The sequence below is a fragment of the Lontra canadensis genome, unplaced genomic scaffold (genome assembly GCF_010015895.1).
Source record: "Lontra canadensis isolate GAN:19392208 unplaced genomic scaffold, GSC_riverotter_1.0 scaffold5, whole genome shotgun sequence".
Lineage (NCBI taxonomy): Eukaryota > Metazoa > Chordata > Mammalia > Carnivora > Mustelidae > Lontra > Lontra canadensis.
The window spans coordinates 39,246,025-39,265,488 of NW_022630999.1; the positions used below are offsets into that span (position 1 = coordinate 39,246,025).

Below are 19,464 nucleotides of genomic sequence, written 5' to 3' on the forward strand. Positions count from 1 at the left end.
TTATGCTACAGTGACAGAATTGAGCTACACACACCAGAAATCTGTAGCCTGCAGAACCCACACTATTTACTGTCTGGCCTTTTCTAGGAAAAGTTTGTTAATCCCTGATCTAGAGTGAGCATTTAACTGTTTATGTATCTATATTCTTAACTGTGTGTTTTGTTTGTTTGTTTATATGTTAGGCAAGAAACTTATTTGGGATTAATAACAGGTTAGATCAGATGTTAAGAAAGAATGATAGAAATATATTTTTTTATAGAAAGAAAAGGAGTAGAATGAAACTTTCATGGGAGGGAGGTCAGGTAAAGATACCTTGAAACAGGTTATCTGTGTTCTAATGCCCTGTGTGTAGGACCTGCAGTCTGAGGTGATTGAGTCAGTCCTTACTTTCTGTCCCCTTAGAGTTTGCTTTCCTCAGGATTGTGACTTCCATTTGCATGTGGTAGGAGTATTCCTCCATTAACAGAAAGTTTACCGGTTTTGTGTGTGTGGTTTTTTTTTTAAAAGATTTTATTTATTTATTAGGGCAGGGAGAGTGAGACAGCACAAACAGGGAAAGCAGCAGAAGCAGGCTCCCCACTGAGCTGGGAGCCCGACAGGGTTCGCTTCCAGGACTCTGGGATTATGACCTGAACCAAATGCAGACCCTTAACTATCTGAGCCACCCAGGCACCCTCAAGAGTCTACAGTTTTTGCCTGTATTTTGAAGTATCTGGAAAGAGGATCTGGCAGAGTTACATCCTTGTAAGGTGTTATCAAGAACGGGTTTGAGAACAATATACTTCTGCAGACAGATTGGAGATTTTATAATATTGTTAAGAGGCAAAAACTAAAATGTTAGAAGTGAAACCTTTTGGGAATTTAGAGGATGGAAAAAACTTGTTAATCATGGTGATTTCATTTTGTTTTTGTTTTTAAAAGATTTTATTTATTTATTGACAGAGATCACAAGTAGGCGCAGAGAGAGAGAGAGAGGAGGAAGCAGGCTCCCCGACGAGCAGAGAGCCCGATGCGGGGCTCAATCCCAGGACTCTGGGATCGTGACCTGAGCCAGAGGCAGAGGCTTTAACCCACTGAGCCACCCAGGCACCCCTTCATTTTGTTTTGTATTTTATATTTTTGAGCCCAATGCGAGGGTTGAACTCATGGCCCTGAGCTCATGGATGCTTAGTTGAGCCACCCAGGTGCCCCAGTCATATTTTATTACTATGGTTTTTTAAGATTTTATTTATTTATTTGACAGAGAGAGAGATCACAAGTAGGCAGAGAGGCAGGCAGAGAGGAAGCTCCCTGCTGAGCCGAGAGCCTGATGCGGGGCTCGATCCCAGGATCCTGAGATCATGACCTGAGCCTAAGGCAGAGGCTTTAACCCACTGAGCCACCCAGGCGCCCCAGTCATAGTGATTTTAGATTGAATGGATGTGATATTCTAGAATATTTTATGTGACAAATAATAAAATGGATATTAAAAGAAAGAAAATTATACTATCTGCCATGTTTTAAGAGGTTGGTAGACTCTGTAGTCTTTTTACATGTATTTCTTTTTCTTTTTACATGTATTTCTTATTCTCACACTAATCTTGCAAGTGAAGTGATTTGTCAAAATCACAAAATTCCTGAAAAGCCAATTTTTATGTATGGGATGGGTTTTTGATGATGCACGGTTTGACTGTTGCCGCCAATACCAGGTAGGGGAGACTCATTCTCATAGTGCCCAAATCAGCATTTGTGTTGTGGAATGTTTTTTTTTTTTTTTTTCTTCAGCATTGTTGCTAGCATTTGGAAAATGCTAACACCTTCAGTGTTACAGAGGCTGTTTGACCTCTATGTTTTATCACCAGATTTTCACTGTAGTTTTTTAGTACTAGCACCAGTACTGAATAAATACGAGTGACATTGCTGTAGTCTATTAAAAAGATTTCAAACTATGGTAGTAAATATTAAAAATATTTCTTCACATACGGGAGGAATCCCAGTTACCCAAAGACGTTTTCATGTCAACCATTTGCTAGTTAAAAATTCTTTTTTAGTGTAGCAGCTAACATGGCGCCACCATGTGGTAATAGCAGAAACCCAGTTTATATTTCACTTGGCCTACCAACTTTGAAATTACGATATTCATAAAGTGATTTTTAAAAAATTTTTGTGGGATCCATAATTTGTTTATTAAGTAAGCTTTTATGTCAGACTTAATCTTTTTTCCTCCAATTTTTTTATTGTAGTGAAATATAGATAAAATAGGTAAATCATTTTTAAACATAAAGTTCAGATATTAAATGCATATTAAAGATATTAAATGCATTCATAATGTTTGCATTCGTTACCATCATCCATCTCTAGGCCTCTTTTCATCTGTTAAAACTGAAACTCTGTACCCATTAAGCATTAACTCTCCATTCTCCCCTCCTCTCATTGCTTGGCAACTACCATTCTACTTTTTCCTCTATGATTTTCACTACTCTAAGTACCTTATATACATACGGTATTTGTCTTTTTGTCACTGATTTATTTCACATAACATAATGTCCTCCAGGTCTGTCCATGTTGTAACATGTGAGAATTTCCTTTCTTTTTAAGCTGAATAATATTCCATTACTTATACCACATTTAGCTATTGTGAATAATATCCTAAGTTCCAAGTCATGTAAAATGTTGCATGCAACTTCAAAGAAAAGAAGTCTAACTTTTATAGGTCCTGAGTTGTCTTGTGTTGACTAGTCTGATGTTCTGTGGTATGCGTTTCTTCTACAGGTGAACCGTCCTATTGGCAGGGTACAGATCTTCACTGCAGACTTGTCTGAAATTCCCCGTTGTAACTGTAAAGCTACTGATGATAACCCCTGTGGGATAGACTCTGAGTGCATCAATCGCATGCTGCTCTATGAGTGCCACCCCACAGTGTGTCCTGCTGGAGGGCGCTGCCAAAACCAGTGCTTCACTAAGCGCCAGTATCCAGAGGTTGAAATTTTCCGCACATTACAGAGGGGCTGGGGTCTCCGGACAAAAACAGATATTAAAAAGGTGAAGAAAATTTTTCATAATTTCCAGATTTTTTTTTCCTTCTTTACAATTGCTTAATATGGGTAATTATTCTTGTTGAATATGAGAAAATGATCATTAGAGGAAAGAAAACATAGTGTAAGGATTAACATTATTCTTGGGTCCTGCTGTGTCTTTCTAGAGTTTAGATGCTTGAGGATAGTCTCCTTTACCTCTAAAGTCCTTGGTATTGATCACGTTCATGTTGTATGAGGATGAAAAAGTGAAATTCATAGAGATACCATGGTTTTATTTGCTCTTTTGTGACAATCCTGGAACTTGTAGTTAAGAGGTAGGGGATAATGAGTATGTGATATAGAGGTGTTAAACACATAGTGAAATAAAATCTGTTTTTACTAAGGGAAAATCAGTTTTTGTTCATGGAAAATGAAGAAGAGGATTAGGCCTTCTCTAATAAAAGTGCAGTAACATCTTCAACTTCAAACTTAGACAAACCTGCAAGTTTCTAATAGAGAATATTATATAGTCTTTTTGTAGAATAAGTCTTTTTTGACCTTTTAATAAAATAAACCTTACTCTAGTTATGCTTTTTGAAGAATTTTACTGAAGTTCGTGTCTAGAAAATGATGTGAATATTGGCTGTTCTGTTATTTGCTCAGTAGCTGTTATATATCTACAGTGTGCCAGGCATTGTGGTACAAATGCAGTGATAAATAAGAGAGGCATAGTCCATGCTTTCATAAAGTTTACATTCTAAGGGGGAGAGACATTGATCAAGTAGTCACCCAGTGTGGAAGCACAAAGGGTTCTAGAGGCATACAGTAAATGGTAAAGGGCCTGAAACTAGCTTTGAGTCAGAGAATGTTTTAAGCTGAGAACTGAAGTATGAGAAGTTTTTGGCTCAAGATAGGTGAGTGTTAAAGCACTGCTGGCAAAGCAGACAGCCTGAGGGAAAGCCAGTATGACTGTAGCTCAGTGAATCAGGAGGACAGTAGTGTAAAATGTGGAAGGGCGGCAGACAGGGCATAGTCAAAGGAAAAGGAACATAGTTTATGGAAACTGGTTTTCAGGTTTTGGGGCATTTAAAGGGATCGACTATGTATATCACCATTTTAATGGAGCCCTACTTCATAGAGTAGTTTACCTACTTCTGTGTTAGTTGATCTCTAATGTCCAGTGTATCCCAGTCTTTGTCCTGGTGACAGTGATAGGAGTGGGGAGGTATTTTACATTGTCAAATAGTTGAAGCATCATATTTATGTTTCTTGAATAAACCTTTGTTAAATTGACTAGGTATATGTACGTGAACTGCTTTGGAGATTTGTTTTCATTAATTTTTTAAAAGATAAGGTATATCTGGGAACACAAGTTGAGTTTTTTGCCATTAAGAACTGTTTCTTGTTCTAGGGTGAATTTGTGAATGAGTATGTGGGTGAGCTAATAGATGAAGAAGAGTGCAGAGCTCGAATTCGTTATGCCCAAGAACATGACATCACTAATTTCTATATGCTTACTCTGGACAAAGTAAGTGTTATTTCCATCGTTATAAGCCTGGGAAATTGACATTTTCCCAGCCATAGTGTTTGTAGGCATGTAGTTTACTGCCAAAACCGCATCTTCATAGAGTTTGCTTTGTCAAGGTTCTGGAGTAGATAAATTTGCTCATTTCTGGCTATACACCCCTTGCCAGAGTCAACAGAGCTGCTATTGGCATTCTTTTTGAACTGTCCAATACAAGTTGGGTATTAGGTCTTTTAGCATTTTTCGTATAAGATTAAAACCTGAAGCCAGCCAAGTAAATAATCATTCTTCCACCCTTTTATTTTACAGATTGAGAAACTGATTTGTTAATATTTAGTGCATTGAGGAGGTCATAATAAATTGTAGAACTCAACTTCTGAACTCAAGTCATCTTTTCAATCACAGGAATTTGCTGAGGACTTTCATTTCATTAGTGCCTAGAATTATATATGGGACTCATTCCTAATTCCAGTAGACTAATGTATTTATTTTCTGTGTATCAGACATTCTTCCTTATACCTGAATGTTAAAGTCTATTAACTGTCCCTGGACCCTTCTGTTGGCTGTTGTAACTGAATTCTTTCCTGGTGTGGAACTTTGTGAACAGTTATTAAGTTGAACTCTTTAATTTAAGAGATTGTCACCTCTAGGTGTTCAGATCTTCATTTGGGATGGGGTGTGAGCGTCAGTGTTAAAAAACCTTAGCTGATTTCTAATGTGCCACCAGGGTTCAGGACCACCTAATTGAGAGGATAGGGCAATCTGCTACTTCTAGGGCATTGGTCCTCAAACTTCAGCATATATCAGAATTATCTAGTGGGCTTGTTATAACACAGATTGCTGGGCCCCACCTCGGAGTTTCTTTCTTTTTTTTTTTTTTTTTGACAGAGATCACAAGTAGGCAGAGAGGCAGACAGAGAGAGAGGGGGAAGCAGGCTCCCCGCTGAGCAGAGAGCCCGATGCGGGGCTTGATCCCAGGACCCTGGGATCATGACCTGAGCCGAAGGCAGAGGCTTTAACCCACTGAGCCACCCAGGTGCCCCGACTTCGGAGTTTCTGCTTTAGTATATCTGAAGTGCAGCCCAAGAATTTGTATTTCCAACAAGTCATAGATGTGGTGCTAGTGCTGGATTAGTGACTGCACTTTGAGAACCACTCCTGGGACTGTCAAACTTTACAAAAGGAGCTCTAGCTTGTTAGAACATACAGGAAACATCTAATGAGCATCATCTCTTGGAATTCTAGGACCGGATCATTGATGCTGGTCCCAAAGGAAACTATGCTCGCTTCATGAATCATTGCTGCCAGCCCAACTGTGAAACACAGAAATGGTCTGTGAATGGAGATACCCGTGTTGGTCTTTTTGCCCTGAGTGACATTAAAGCAGGTAAGAATCAGTTAAGGATTCTGGAGCTAAGAAAGGAATTTCAGGTTTTATCAATGAAAAATCCCGTATGTCCTGTAATCTGAAATAAGGAATATTTTTGGTGGTGATGATGGTATGGCAGAATATACATAACATAAAGTTTTTCATTTAACCATTTTTTTAAATTGTACAGTTTTGTGGCAGTAGATCATTCCCACTGTTGTGCAGCTGTCACCTCCATCCATCTCTATAACCTTTCATCTTCCCCAAATGAAACTACCCATTAAATACTAATTCCCCATTTTCTCTCCCCTCAGCCCCTGCAACCACTGCTAGACACTATTCCAAGCATATTATCCTGTTTAATCCTTTAAAAAATGTTAGTGAAGTATATGGTATTAGATACCGGTGTTACTTGGATTCTTGGGTCTGGCACCTCTAACCATCCTGGGGGTGTGTCCTATGTATTAGTTACTCAAATGTTATCCAGGCCCAAGACTTTGGTCCTTCTATCTCTCCTGACTGCTTTCAACATATATGTACTTGTAACTTTAGTCTTTGTTCATGGCGATGGATTCCTCTACCATTTCTAGCCATAAATTTTTCTTCTCTCTTCTCCCGTATTCACTTATCTCAAGTAGCATGGTATGGGCATTCACAGACTTTGTTCTTGTCCTCACTTGACTTCCGGTCTGGGGATGGATGGTGGGGATGAGAGGAATGAGACAGAATGCTTAGTACTATGCAGCGTTCTGTGGAGCTGCAGCCTTGACAGACTGAATCAGAACTTTTCAGCTTGCTGTCTTTACTCATTCATGTTCATGGACTGTTCAATACCTGTTATACTTTCCACCACAAGTGTCATACTCCTTGTTTATCTTTATTTTTTCCTTGTTTATCTTTTTTCCAATGCCCTTTCAAACCCATGAGTGCAGACCTCAAGGATTGTTGTATATTGGGCTCTTTGCTAAAATGATATGAGTCTTTCCTTTATGTACAATACCTTCTGATTTATGCCTTGTGCAGTTACATTTACATAGTGGATTGTGAGTAAGCAGCAGGTTATGTCTAGTATCCTGCCACCTTATATTTGGGTATATGGTTGAGTTGTATTATAAGCACATTAAATTAATGAACACTCAGTTATATACTCATAAATTCTTTTTTTTTTTTTTAAGATTTTATTTATCTGACAGAGATTACAAGTAGGCAGAGAAGCAGTCAGAGAGAGGAGGAAGCAGGCTCCCCGCCGAGCAGAGAGCCCGATGCAGGGCTTGGTCCCAGGATCCTGAGATCATGACCTGAGCCGAAGGCAGAGGCTTTAAACCACTGAGCCACCCAGGCGCTCTATACACATAAATTCTTAATAAGAAAGGAGTAGTATGAGTAGAATTATCTATCATTCAGTAATTTCACAGTAAATGTCAGAGGGGAGACAGAACCCTACTCTTACCTTGGTCAGTCTCAGTTCCTGCAAGCTCCTTGCAGTGTGAACCTCTCACCAGGCCGTGAGTAAGTCCAGTTTTTGTACCATTTGGACCCCTAAATATAAGACAGCTGCTTTATAATTTGCTTAGCTGAATAAATAAAAAGTGATCTATAGTAATCTAATACTAGATCTAAAACTATATATATAAGTTTATCTCATTGATGGAAGAAAGGTCAGTCTGCAATGGGAGAGCTAAGATTTGATCATTTTGATCAAATAATTGTCACTTCACACTTAATGGTGAGTGAACCATTACCCAACCCAGAGTTAATCTCTTTGTATACATACATAAAATTCTTGTGTTTGTTAGGCCTTCCTTAATGTGCTTTGAATTTGAATGGTTGTGGGTTTTATTTCCTTTCTTAGTTTTGATAAGATGCACTTTTTAGAGAAAGGGGACAATTTGTACTTTAAATTTGTACATCTCTTTTTTAAAGTTTACAAATTACTGCTGTGTGCATTATGTCATATTCTCTAAATAAGCTTGCAAGGTGGTGGTTTCTCTGTTTTACAAATATACTTAGGGTTCAAATCACCCAGCTAGATAGTGATTACAGGGATATAAAGCCAGGGCCCAAGTCTGTGGTGTAGAGTTCTGTAGTATTACTTTGTATTGAGATGTCAAGATGTCATCTCCTTAAGTTCTGCTAGGTTTGGCACAGATCAACAGGTTTTCTTCATATACTTGCATTCCCAGTGCTTAGCACAGTGAGTTGTTGTTTGTTTCGGTAATGAATTTTTATTTTGGATCTGAATTTATTAGAAAATAAAAAACAACTTAGGATAATTAACATCTCTAAAGTAAAAGTTATTTTAAATATTACTTATCAACCTTTATCGGTTTTTCTCTTATTAAGTTGTTTTTGCTTATTAATAATATAGGATTAGAATTATTTGTATTTCATTAGTATAGTGGGATTAGAGTTAAAAATCCCTTCTATCCTCTGAAAAATCTGTTCTCTTGCAAGTCCGTATCCTTTGTGGTTAATACAGAAGTAATGTAATTAAAATCATAGATATTAATATTTTCATGGTCTTTTATGCAGGCACTGAACTTACCTTCAACTACAACCTAGAATGTCTTGGGAATGGAAAGACTGTTTGCAAATGTGGAGCCCCAAACTGCAGTGGCTTTTTGGGTGTAAGGCCAAAGGTACCTTCCACATGTTTCCATCAGAAATAATGGTGTGGTCCTCCCTCCCTAACCAGTGGCACAGCTGACTCTTTTAAGATGTCTTTTTGGAATAATGACATTGGATTGTTGTCATTAGGGCTGCTGGCACTTAACTAAGCATTCCGATGATCAGTTTGGTTATTCAAGAGCAGATCTATAGGTGTTGTTGAAATTTTTTTTTTTTTTGAGCAGTCTGACTTCTGATTGGTGATACTTTTCTAGCTACAAAAGCTATAAAATAGGAAGCCATAAGTAGGTTACTAACCATGTCTTTATTGGTCTCAGCTAATCTCACTCACATTTCTGAATAAGCTTCTTAGATTCTTGGTATCTGTGTCTGTCTCTTCCTGTCATTGTCTTTTTAAAGATCTCAAAGAATCCAATATTGAATTTAAGATTCTGAATGTAGTGTAACACTGTAGATAAACATAGGACCCTTAATCTTATCTTAACAAAGTATAAGAATTGTTGTTTCTTAATCCCTGAATTTTTATGTGCATTTTAACTGGCTTATAATTCTGTAAAGAATTACTTACAAATCTGTATCCTACATTTTTTAAGTATTATAAAATCTTTTTCCTTGCTGTTGCATAGTCTTTAGTGACTAACCATTGTCTTTAGTGAATTAAATTTTTTATATAATGAATGGACATGCATCCAGATTTTTCTATCCTAAGTTACATTACACTGAAAAGTGAAGTTTAGTTTTGATGAAAAGTACATAGTGACTCAAGTTGGTTATTTCCCATTATGCTTTTTTGATTATGGAAGTCAGTGTTAAGAACTGAAAAATGTAAATCAGCACAAAACCCAATAACTAAAGGGGGAGTAATTTTTTTTTTTTTTTCTTCTTTAAGATTTTATTTATTTGTTTGACAGAGAGTGAGCACAAGTAGGGGGAGTGGCAGGCAGGGGGAGAGGGAGAAGCAGAGCCTGACATGGGGCTTGATTCTAGGACCCCGGGTCATGACCTGAGCCAAAGGCAGATGCTTAACCGAATGAGCCACTCAGGCACCCCGGGGGTAATTGTTTTGAGCGAAAACACATAGAGATAGTGAACACCCACCAATTATTCTTTTATAAATTAGGAAAATTACGTTTCTATTTGAGGGTTTTTTTCTTTAGTCAGTTAAATGGATTTGTTCCTTAAGGTGTCCAGTTTATTACCTATAAATCAAAATAATAACGGAGTTTAACCCAGGTTTAATGGTATTACATTCACTAGGGATATCCGTTTTTGCATCCATAACATTTATGTAATATTTTACACATGGATCAGTGAGAGAGAAATTTGAGGGCAGAAGTTAAGAAATGGGAGATCACTGAGGGATAGTAATAGATCAGATTGATCCTGGATGTTTCTAGTCCAAGATAAATAATGTGAAACCCATGGGGTTTGGTAACCAAGGGTGGGCTACAAAGATCATGGAGGAGACCTGCTGGCTGCACCAGGATCTGTCTTGGGGAGTAGTGGATATGAACCTTATTTGATACAGATGAAGGGCACATAGCTTATTGAGGTCAAGGGCCATGAATTATTTTTCTGTGCCTTCCTAGCATATGATTCTTACTAAGTGTTCAGTGAAAGTTTGTTGAACAAAGAAATGTGTGTGCACACACAAACATACACACCTAGATAAACATAAAAGTAAAACTTAATGAAAGGATAACCTTCAACACCAGCCTTGTGTGTTAGTAAAAAGTTTTTTTTCCTCTTTTATTTCATTCATGGGGCAGGAGTAGTTGATAGAAAAGTTAGAATTAATGCAACCATTTATTGGGTACCTATGATGTGCCAGGTGCCTTTCTTGCATTTTCTCTTGTCTTTACAACAGTCTGTGAGGACTGTTTCTTCCCAGTGGACAGACTGAGGCTCAGAGAGGATAGTTAACCTGGTCAAGATCACACAACTAATATGTCGACAGAATGCTTACTGCTCAATATCTGACCTCTAGAATCAACCCATTGCCACAGAAGAAAAGTCAAAGAAATTCAAGAAGAAGCAACAGGGGAAGCGCAGGACCCAGGGTGAAATCACGAAGGAGAGAGAGGATGAATGTTTCAGCTGTGGGGATGCTGGCCAGCTCGTCTCCTGTAAGAAGCCAGGCTGCCCGAAGGTTTACCACGCTGACTGTCTAAATCTAACCAAGCGACCAGCAGGTTGGTGCCAGATCCGTGTAGAGTGGTCTTCGTTCTCTGCCAGAATTGTCAGAGCCCTTTGTCTTCCCACGCATAGTGTTGAAGGGGGTATGGTTCATGTTCTCATTCTGGAAATAAAGGCTTTGGAATCCTAGGTTATAGAGAAGGGAACAGAAACTTACTCATTATATGTCAAGCACTTTATTTACATTTATGTTATGTTATTTTATCCTCCCAGCAACCCATAAAGATGAGACCTTTTCACCTTCCCATGATGCAGATGAGGAAACTGAGAGTCCAGTTTGGTGAGATGACTTGTCACAATAGAGCATGTAGATGGAGGAGGTGGACTGAAAGCCAGGTTTTCTGACTTCAAGGCCACGAAGTCATGTTTCCTTTCTACAGAAAGGTTGAGACAGCATGGAGTTTGGGGTTATTTCGGTCAGTGAGGCATGGACTAGACACCCTTTTAGCTCCCTTTACGCACTCCCCTATGAAGGACAGGCAGCTTCTTGGGCATATCGAGTGTCAGGAGTTTGTGGTTATAGAAGCTACTAACTTTTGAGTGGTGACTTGACGTTAGAAGACTTTGGGGGACTTGGATAGGTGGTCTGGTTTGTTGATGGGGGCAAGAAAGCAGTAGGGAGCTGCTCTAGCTGAGGAGATTTACATCACCAGAGGCCTGCTCCCAGGAATTGCAGAGAGAGGACCTTGGGGTGGGTGTGAGAGGAGTTTGTTCCTGAACTAGCTTTCCTTCAATGTATGGTTGCCAGGGAAATGAAATAATAGAAACGGAGGTAGTGTGAGGGTAAGGCCACAGCATGACTTCTCAGTGCCAGGAAGTGGAGATGGAGAATTGTTTCAGAATCAATAGCTCAGGGTTGTAGCTGGCACAGGCTGCAATTAGAACTTGTCTTGACTGGGAGCCAGGAGTCACGGCTAGCATAGTTTATTTGGAAACTGTGAGCCAGGGCCAAAACACCATCCATGGCAGAGACTCTCAGGTGTCGAGAAATGGAGGCAAATAGATGGTAGGTCAGGGTCTTTTCCACCGGTTCTGTGTAGACGGTACAGGTAAAATTTGTGCTAGTTTCAAGACTTGAAACTGAGCAAAGAAAAATCTGCTCAGTTTTTCAAAACATTTGTACATCTGCTCCCTGTTCCTAAATACAACCAAATAAGCAGAAATTTAAATAGCTAAGATTATCCCTTTAGAGTTGAATATTAAAAGGCTATATTAGACAAATGGAGTTTCAAGACTGTGGAAGTAGTATCTTCACATTCTAAGGGGAGCATTGGGTTTTCCCCCGCTTGCTAGACATGGTCATAGAAATAAGAAATTCCTCCTGCCTGTATATTTAGTTGATACTCAGTTGCTACTTGGTACTTGGCATGTATTTCTGTGTGTTGTGCAGGAGAATCAGATTCTGGGGCAGGGGAGGTATCAGGTGAGTGGCATGAGCTCTCTTAGAAGGTGGCAGTTTGAAATCACTCTTTTGACTTAGGCTCAGGGCCATGGCTCATTTTATGCATCTTGCTTATTTTCCTAAGCGTTTGTTTCACATCTGTGTTTTTAGGGAAATGGGAGTGTCCTTGGCATCAGTGTGACATCTGTGGGAAGGAAGCAGCCTCCTTCTGTGAGATGTGTCCCAGCTCCTTTTGTAAGCAGCATCGGGAAGGGATGCTCTTCATCTCCAAATTGGATGGGCGTTTGTCTTGTACTGAGCATGACCCATGTGGGCCCAACCCTCTGGAACCTGGGGAGATCCGTGAGTATGTGCCTCCCCCAGTACCGCTGCCTCCAGGCCCAGGCACTCACCTGGCAGAGCATTCATCAGGAGTGGCTGCTCAGGGGCCCAAGATGTTGGATAAGCTACCTGCTGACACCAACCAGACACTGTCACTGTCCAAAAAAGCTCTGGCAGGGACTTGTCAGAGACCACCGCTTCCTGAAAGACCTTCTGACAGAACTGACTCCAGGGCCCAGCCTGTAGATAGGGTCAGGGACCTTGCTGGGTCAGGGACCAAACCCCAATCCTTGGTATCCAGCCAGAAGCCATTGGACAGGCCACCTGCAGTGGCAGGACCAAGACCCCAACTATCGGACAAACTCTCTTCAGTGACTGGAGTAAGCTCCTCGACCTCAGTCAGGTCCCAACCACTGGAAAGACCTCTGGGGACAGCTGACCCAAGGCTGGATAAATCCATAGGTGCTGCCAGCCCAAGGCCCCAGTCACTGGAGAAAACCCCAGTCCCTGCTGGCCTGAGACTTCCACCACCAGACAGACTGCTAGTCACCAGCAGTCCCAAACCCCAGACTTCCGACAGGCCACCTGACAAATCCCATACTTCTTTGTCCCAGAGACTCCCACCTCCTGACAAAGTACTATCAGCTGTGGTCCAGACCCTGGTAGCTAAAGAAAAAGCGCTGAGGCCCGTGGACCAGAATACTCAGTCAAAAAATAGAGCTGCTTTGGTCATGGATCTCATAGACCTGACTCCTCACCAGAAAGAACGGGCTACTTCACCTCATGAGGTCACACCGCAGGTTGATGAGAAGATGCCAGTGTTGGAGTCAAGCTCATGGACTGCCAGCAAAGGTCTGGGGCAGATGCCGCGAGCTGTAGAGAGAGGCAATGTGTCAGATCCTGTCCTTCAGCCACCGGGGAAAGCAGCAGTCCCTTCGGAGCACTCCTGGCAACCAGTTAAATCACTCACCCAGGCCAGACTTCTCTCTCAGTCCCCTGCCAAGGCTTTTTTATATGAGCCAACAACTCAGGCCTCAGGAAGAGCACCTGCAGGGGTGGAGCAGACAACAGGGCCTCCCAGCCAAGCACCAGGCCTGGTGAAGCAGGTGAAGCAGATGGCCGGAGGCCAGCAACTCCCTGGACTTGCTGCCAAGAGTGGGCAGTCCTTCAGGCCTCTTGGGAAGGCCCCATCCTCCTTCTGTACTGAAGAGAAGAAGTTGGCATCTGCAGAGCAGAGTCCCTGGGCCCTGGGAAAGGCCTCACCAGGGCCAGGACTCTGGCCCATGGTGGCTGGACAGACAATATCGCCATCTTGCTGGTCCTCTGGGAGCACACAGACATTGGCACAGACTTGCTGGTCTCTTGGAAGAGGGCAGGACCTTAAACCAGAGCAAAATACACTTCCAGCTCTTAACCAGGCTCCTTCCAGTCACAAGTGTGCAGAGTCAGAACAGAAGTAATATGAGTAAATGTCACATGACCAGACCAGCTGCCCCCAGGGTTCTTGGGGAAGGGAAGTCCTCTTTCTTTTCCCCTCTTAAAAAACAGACCCCAACACTTTTCCACTGTTACTCTTTCCTTATATCCCAACACTCAGAACTCTTGTGACATTAGCCAGTGGGGGCATGTGGTTGTGTAAACCATGTATGGAAATCCAAGTGGGCCCCAGCCAAGGAGACAGACAGACTTGGGTCTTTTTCCTCCAACCTTTACACATGGTAACTTGAAATAAAAAGTCCACTCTGGAGTCAAGCATGGGATTCAATTCCACTGGTCAGGTTGGAAGATAGAGGGGCTCTCGAAGTTATTTCTCTAGCCCCACAGAGCCCCAACGAGGGCACCTAATGAACACTTGGGAAGAACTGATAACTGTTCATATCAGTGGTGATTTCTTGAGCATTCACATGTGCTAGGCCAGGTGCTAGTTACTGACAGGAGATAACAGAGATAAGACCTGAGCCCTGTGAGCCCAACATGCCTGCCTAGGTTCCCAGGCTGTTTTGACAAACCTTTGGTCAGGAAATAACAGGAAGTTTTGAGGGGGCCCTGGGGCACCAGACTCATTTTGTAATGTCCTTTATGGCCCCAGAAGAGGTTGTGTTGAGTAAGCGTCCCCTGGTTGGGTGTGCATGTGTGTGTGTGATGCACGCACGCTCATGTGGAGGTCTCTGTAGGTGGGGGTGAGGAGCAGGGGTTTGCATCAAGGCCAAGTGGAGCTGTTGGCTGGGCAGCCGCTACTGCTTTTGTCTGGGCTGTGCAGAGTCTGAAAATTTGTCCTTGGCAGAGCAGCTGGTTGTTGAGTCTGGGCTCTACAAGGACATAGCTTTCCTTAAGTATAAGAAGGCAATTGGCAAGCTTACCTTTCTTTTCTACCGATTTTCCTCCTTTTACATCAGCCCACCCCACGCCCGCCCCCCCAAACAGGTGCTTTCAGATTTCAGAGTCGGGCAGTGGATGTAGGGAATCTCTGGCAAACTCTGGGCTAGATCTACCACCAGCTCAGGGAGAGTGCCAGATCTTGATGGAAAATTACTTCTCTTCTGATACTTTGCCCTCCTATCTGAATGGAGGGCGTCCTCTCCTTCACTGGTGGATTCTACCACCCCATCCCTGAGCATTGCTGTGTTCTGTACTGAGAGCACGTGCCTGCTGACTTTGTTCGGAAGCAGGCCAGAACCCTTCCCCTGTGACTGGCAAGATGTGGTGTTTAGAGCAATGTCCAGTCTGAGAGATGATTCCTCATAACTGCTGATTATCTGTTACTGCTGCCCTGAGCTGGGGCACAAGGGCTGGGAAATCTGTTGGTGCTACCCTGCCCTACCATTCACCCAGCTCACCAACTGCCAACAGGAAGTGCTGTTTGGCCAGTTCCTTCCCATTCACTCACCCCTCCTTTGTCCCTAGACCAAACGTGTTTACCTCTCTGCTTTGCCAACTTAGCCAGCAGCTTTAGCCAACAGGCCATCTCCTGGCCCAGATGTCTCCTGGCCATTCTGTTTCAGTTATGGCTTTTACACCCTCAAAAGATTCTGTATTTTGTCCCAATTTCCTCCTCCTAAGTTCCTTTTGAGGTTACATCACTTTTTAAGGAGGGAACAATAGTTATAGAAGCATTTGCGCTTTATATAAAGATTAAAAGAAGAATTTGCTTTTATTCCCCAAAGTCTGTCTCGGGTTGAGACACTTGAACTCAGGCAGAGGTACGAGGCTGGGCAGGGCTGTCCCAAGTCTAGGGACCTTTCTCTGTATCCCATTTAGACCTCGAAATCTCCTCTGTAAATTCCACCTGCCTAGTTCTCCCTTTTCATCCTATCTCTCTTCCCACATCATGAGAGAGGAAAAGCTCTTTGTTCAAAAGGAAGAGAAAACAAAGCATCTTATTTTCTTTTTAAAAAAATTTTAAACCATGGAAAAGATATTTTTAAAGAAATCACCCAGAACATTAAAGTTCATTATATTAAGTATTTATCATGTGTGAGAATAATAAGTATATAACTGCAGCTAGTAGGTCCCTTTCCTAATCTTTTAGGCTGTATGAGTAGGGTTTGCTTGGTGCCAGTCCTGTGCCCTTTTCTCTCCTGTCATCTGTAGTTGTGATCAGAAAAAGATATTCGCACTGCACTGTCAGAATCTTCTTTCACTATGTTGTGTGTTAAATTACCGTAGCTCTTTGTTTCATGAAATAAACTGTGAATTTGGGGGGGAGGGGTGTGTGTGCAGGCTATGTAAAAAGTTTAAATGGAGAAGTTTGATCCTGAAATAGCTTCTCTGAAGTAGGCTTTGGTAGGTAATTGACTTGACAGCCGCTCTAGATACGTCTCACAGGACAAGGAGTGAGGGAAAGGTGGGCCATGATTGGCCACTTTGTGGTTTTGTTTTGGTTCTTTCCATTCTCCACCATTTACTTCCTTCCAGACCTGCCTGGGAAAACAATTTTTGAGCTGTGCCTGGTTTGGGGGAGGCGGTGGGAGGGTTGGGGGGGTGGCAGTTCTTTATCTAAATGGATGGACATCCAGGCTTTTGTAAGGGTTACTGACTCTCAGGTAGAATTAAACTAGAAATTCAGCTATCAGGCCCACTGATAGCAGCATCTGATATCAGATTGTTAACATCAAGAAAGCAGTCACCGTACAATTAGAAGCAGAGTTAAAGGACTGTTGGGAAATTGAAACTCTGGCATGAGGGACAATGGGGAGGGAGTGACCCTGCCATCCTTGGGGACTCTCCCGGAGCCTTGTACTGAGACCTTTTCTCCAGAGGGTGTGAATTGGCAGTTAAAAGGAAAGCTTTTCTCTTAGAAACTCCTGATCTTTGTGCAGGATGGTATTTTGGTATTTGGCCAAATGCCTGGAAATTAAGATCTCAAGAGAGAAGTGCCTCTAAGCCTGTCCCCAGGAAAGGTTTCCAAAGGGGAAGTCACAGCTTCCATAGGTAGCTAAAGAACCAGTATCTCTCCTCGCCCTGTTAAGTCAGAAGAACTTTATGGAAACTGCTGAGATTTGGATTCAAAGCCTCATTTGCTTTTCCTGCTGGAACAAATACATTCTAATAGCAAAATAGCTATCATTGCTATAGAAGGATCCCAGGTTTTTAAATGTCTGCTTCCCCCTGAAGTTACTGAGTTTGAGGTGACTTAAGTCACTGTGTTGGTCCTCTAATGAACCCAATCTACATCGTTAGCATTGATGGAAATAATTATTTTATCTTCACATTCTCTACCCCACACTACAGTTGGAGCATGAAGTGCATCAGCGATCCTTTCCCAGGCTCAGTAGCATCTCCTCACTGGAGCTGGACTCCCAGGTCACATCATGAGAACAGAATGGCAGGAAGGAAGTCTGGTCCTGGCACCTTCCCCTGTGGAAAGGAATCAGGAAAGCACTAAACGTGGATGGATTTTGCCCTCAGCTCCTATAAAGTGGGTTTTCTCCTAAGGCTTTTTAGGAGGATCTTGTCATCCTCTTGCAATTTGTCAACCAGGAGGTCAGAGTGGTCGTCTGCTCACCTGAGATCATGGCAAGAAAGGAGCTGCCACAAGCCCCTTCTCCTGCTAAGTAATGGTTGGACTGTTTCATGTGCTAGACATTCCAGATCACTTAGAGCTAGGTAGCTGCTGCATGAGACTTCCACTGGCTGTAGCCAGTTAGCTCTCAGCTGAGCTTCCTAGGGCCAGTGCAGCAGGGCCAGAGGTTGCTGTAGTACAAACTGAAATAAGAATAGATAATTGCTTTGAACACAAAAAAATGTAATGATGGTGCTAATTTTCTGGTATAAATAAGCACTGCCAAGGATTGAGGGACTGGTGAGTTAAGAAACCCAGGTTCCTGTTTGGGAGGAAGAAATTCTGTGTAGAATCGTTTCTTTGAGGCTCAATTAGAGAAGGCAGAGCCTCAGTGAAGCCTGCACCCGACCCTGGAGTGGGTCATTGTAATCCTAGGTGGAAGAGATGCTGTATCCAGATGAGGGTGGCCATTGAGTTTCTCAGGGCTGGTGTCACCTTGTCACCTGGTGTAGCCTCGGTCCACAATGCCTAGAACACGTTGGTAGAGAGCTCCGCCTGTGGGGTTCTCTTTGTGTTACCTTGTGCCCCTCTCTACCTCTTCTACTCTCATGGGAGCACCTCAGTTGGTTATGAAGATTAAGGGTAATATTTCTTAAGGAAGTGGAAAGAGTTTATTTTAATTAGAAATCCACAGCCTGAGAAATGTTTCCTACCAGTGTAAGCAAAATCATGTTAAACTCTCACGTGGTCCCTTCTCTAGAGCTGCTTTCCCATGACTTTCAAACCATCAGGCTATTGAGGGGCTTCAGGTCTAACACCCTGGAAGTCAAGTAAAGCTTTGTGGACAGGAGATGTGCCCAGGGAGTAGGAGCAGAGATGAATGGTTGTGGTGCTTTAGACTTCCAGGGTAGGGGCAGAGAACAGGCGGTTTCCAGGTCCGAGGTGGGTGCTGCCTGTGTGTGCGTGTAGAGGAGTGTGTTGAAGATGGGTGAGTGCAGCACACAGGAGCTCATGGAAGAGCAGCTTTCTAAGTCTTGGCAAAGAAACAAGCTGACAATAGAGATCTATATATTTTTAAGAAAGGGGCGGGGGGGGGTGTCAGCTGAGGTCCATCACTGGTCTTTTGCCCCTTCCTCCCCCCATAGATTGTCAGCTGTAAGTGAAACTCTTAGTGAAAAAGAGGGGAGCCCTGTAGGAGTCCCCATAAACATGTACTGTAATTCTTTGTATATAGAAAAAAAATTACTGTAAAGTAAAGTTTAACTTTACTCTTAATGGCCCTTGCCCTGTGTTTTGTTTGTTGTCCGTGGGGAGATGTAGCTTAACAGGAGGGAGGCTGGGCTTGGGGTGAGAGCAGAAACCAGCCTCTGAGATAGTTCCCAGGTTGGGGACATGGTGGAGGCGAGCCCCTCCTCTGAGCATCTCCAGGAGTGGTGTGGGTTTCCTCCCAGCACCACCAGCCGCCAGAATGTCTTTCACTTCTTTTGGGAGTGGCTGGTGTCAGTTTCAGCTCCTATACAGGAAGCTTCCATTACCCATAAAGGAAGGGTATTTTGAGGAATTGGTTTTTAAAAAGGAAGTGGAACCAAAGTTGTTTCTGAGCATTGAGTCTGACCATTCTGGCCATATCTTTAGTTCTTAAGAGATAGGTGCTAGGCACTGCAGAAGACCTGGCCCAGGCAGGAAAGCAGAGGCAAAGCCGCCAGGCCTTCAATACTGGAAAAGGGCTGCCGTATGGTTTTTAGCTGAACAGGAAGCACCAGTTCTATCCACCCTAACACCTGATAGTTCCAAGACCCAAAGATATACTTTGGGGGAGTCTTGGGAGTCTGTCTCTCCTTCTGACCTAGTCCTGAACTTCCTGCCCTTCAGCAGAAAGCCCTCCTGGGAATAGTGTGGAAAGGCAAACATTCAGTCCTAAAGTTAACTTTGTTCAGGGTCTTCGCAGCCCTGAACTGGGTAGTGATTTTACAGATGAGAAACTCAGGCCAAGTTCAGGTACCTCTTCTGTTGATAGCTGAACTG

The 19,464-nt window shown here is 42.5% G+C and overlaps 1 protein-coding gene across 7 annotated transcripts in view; it reads left to right on the plus strand.

Annotated features, from left to right (window-relative positions):
* Positions 1-18,714, plus strand: part of NSD1 (nuclear receptor binding SET domain protein 1) — a 147,572-nt gene extending 128,858 nt beyond the window's left edge. For 5 of the 7 annotated variants that reach the window (XM_032851908.1, XM_032851910.1, XM_032851907.1 and 2 more), the window contains 6 exons: positions 2,752-3,021; positions 4,408-4,524; positions 5,767-5,908; positions 8,423-8,529; positions 10,506-10,710; positions 12,267-18,714. In XM_032851908.1, the coding sequence (XP_032707799.1) occupies positions 2,752-3,021; positions 4,408-4,524; positions 5,767-5,908; positions 8,423-8,529; positions 10,506-10,710; positions 12,267-13,897 (2,472 nt within the window). In that variant the 3' untranslated portion in view covers positions 13,898-18,714. Of the gene's footprint in view, positions 1-2,751; positions 3,022-4,407; positions 4,525-5,766; positions 5,909-8,422; positions 8,530-10,505; positions 10,711-10,927; positions 10,995-12,266 lie in introns of those variants that run through there. The other 2 variants (XM_032851913.1, XM_032851914.1) reach the window with 2 other exon arrangements.
* The last annotated feature ends 750 nt before the right edge of the window (positions 18,715-19,464 follow it).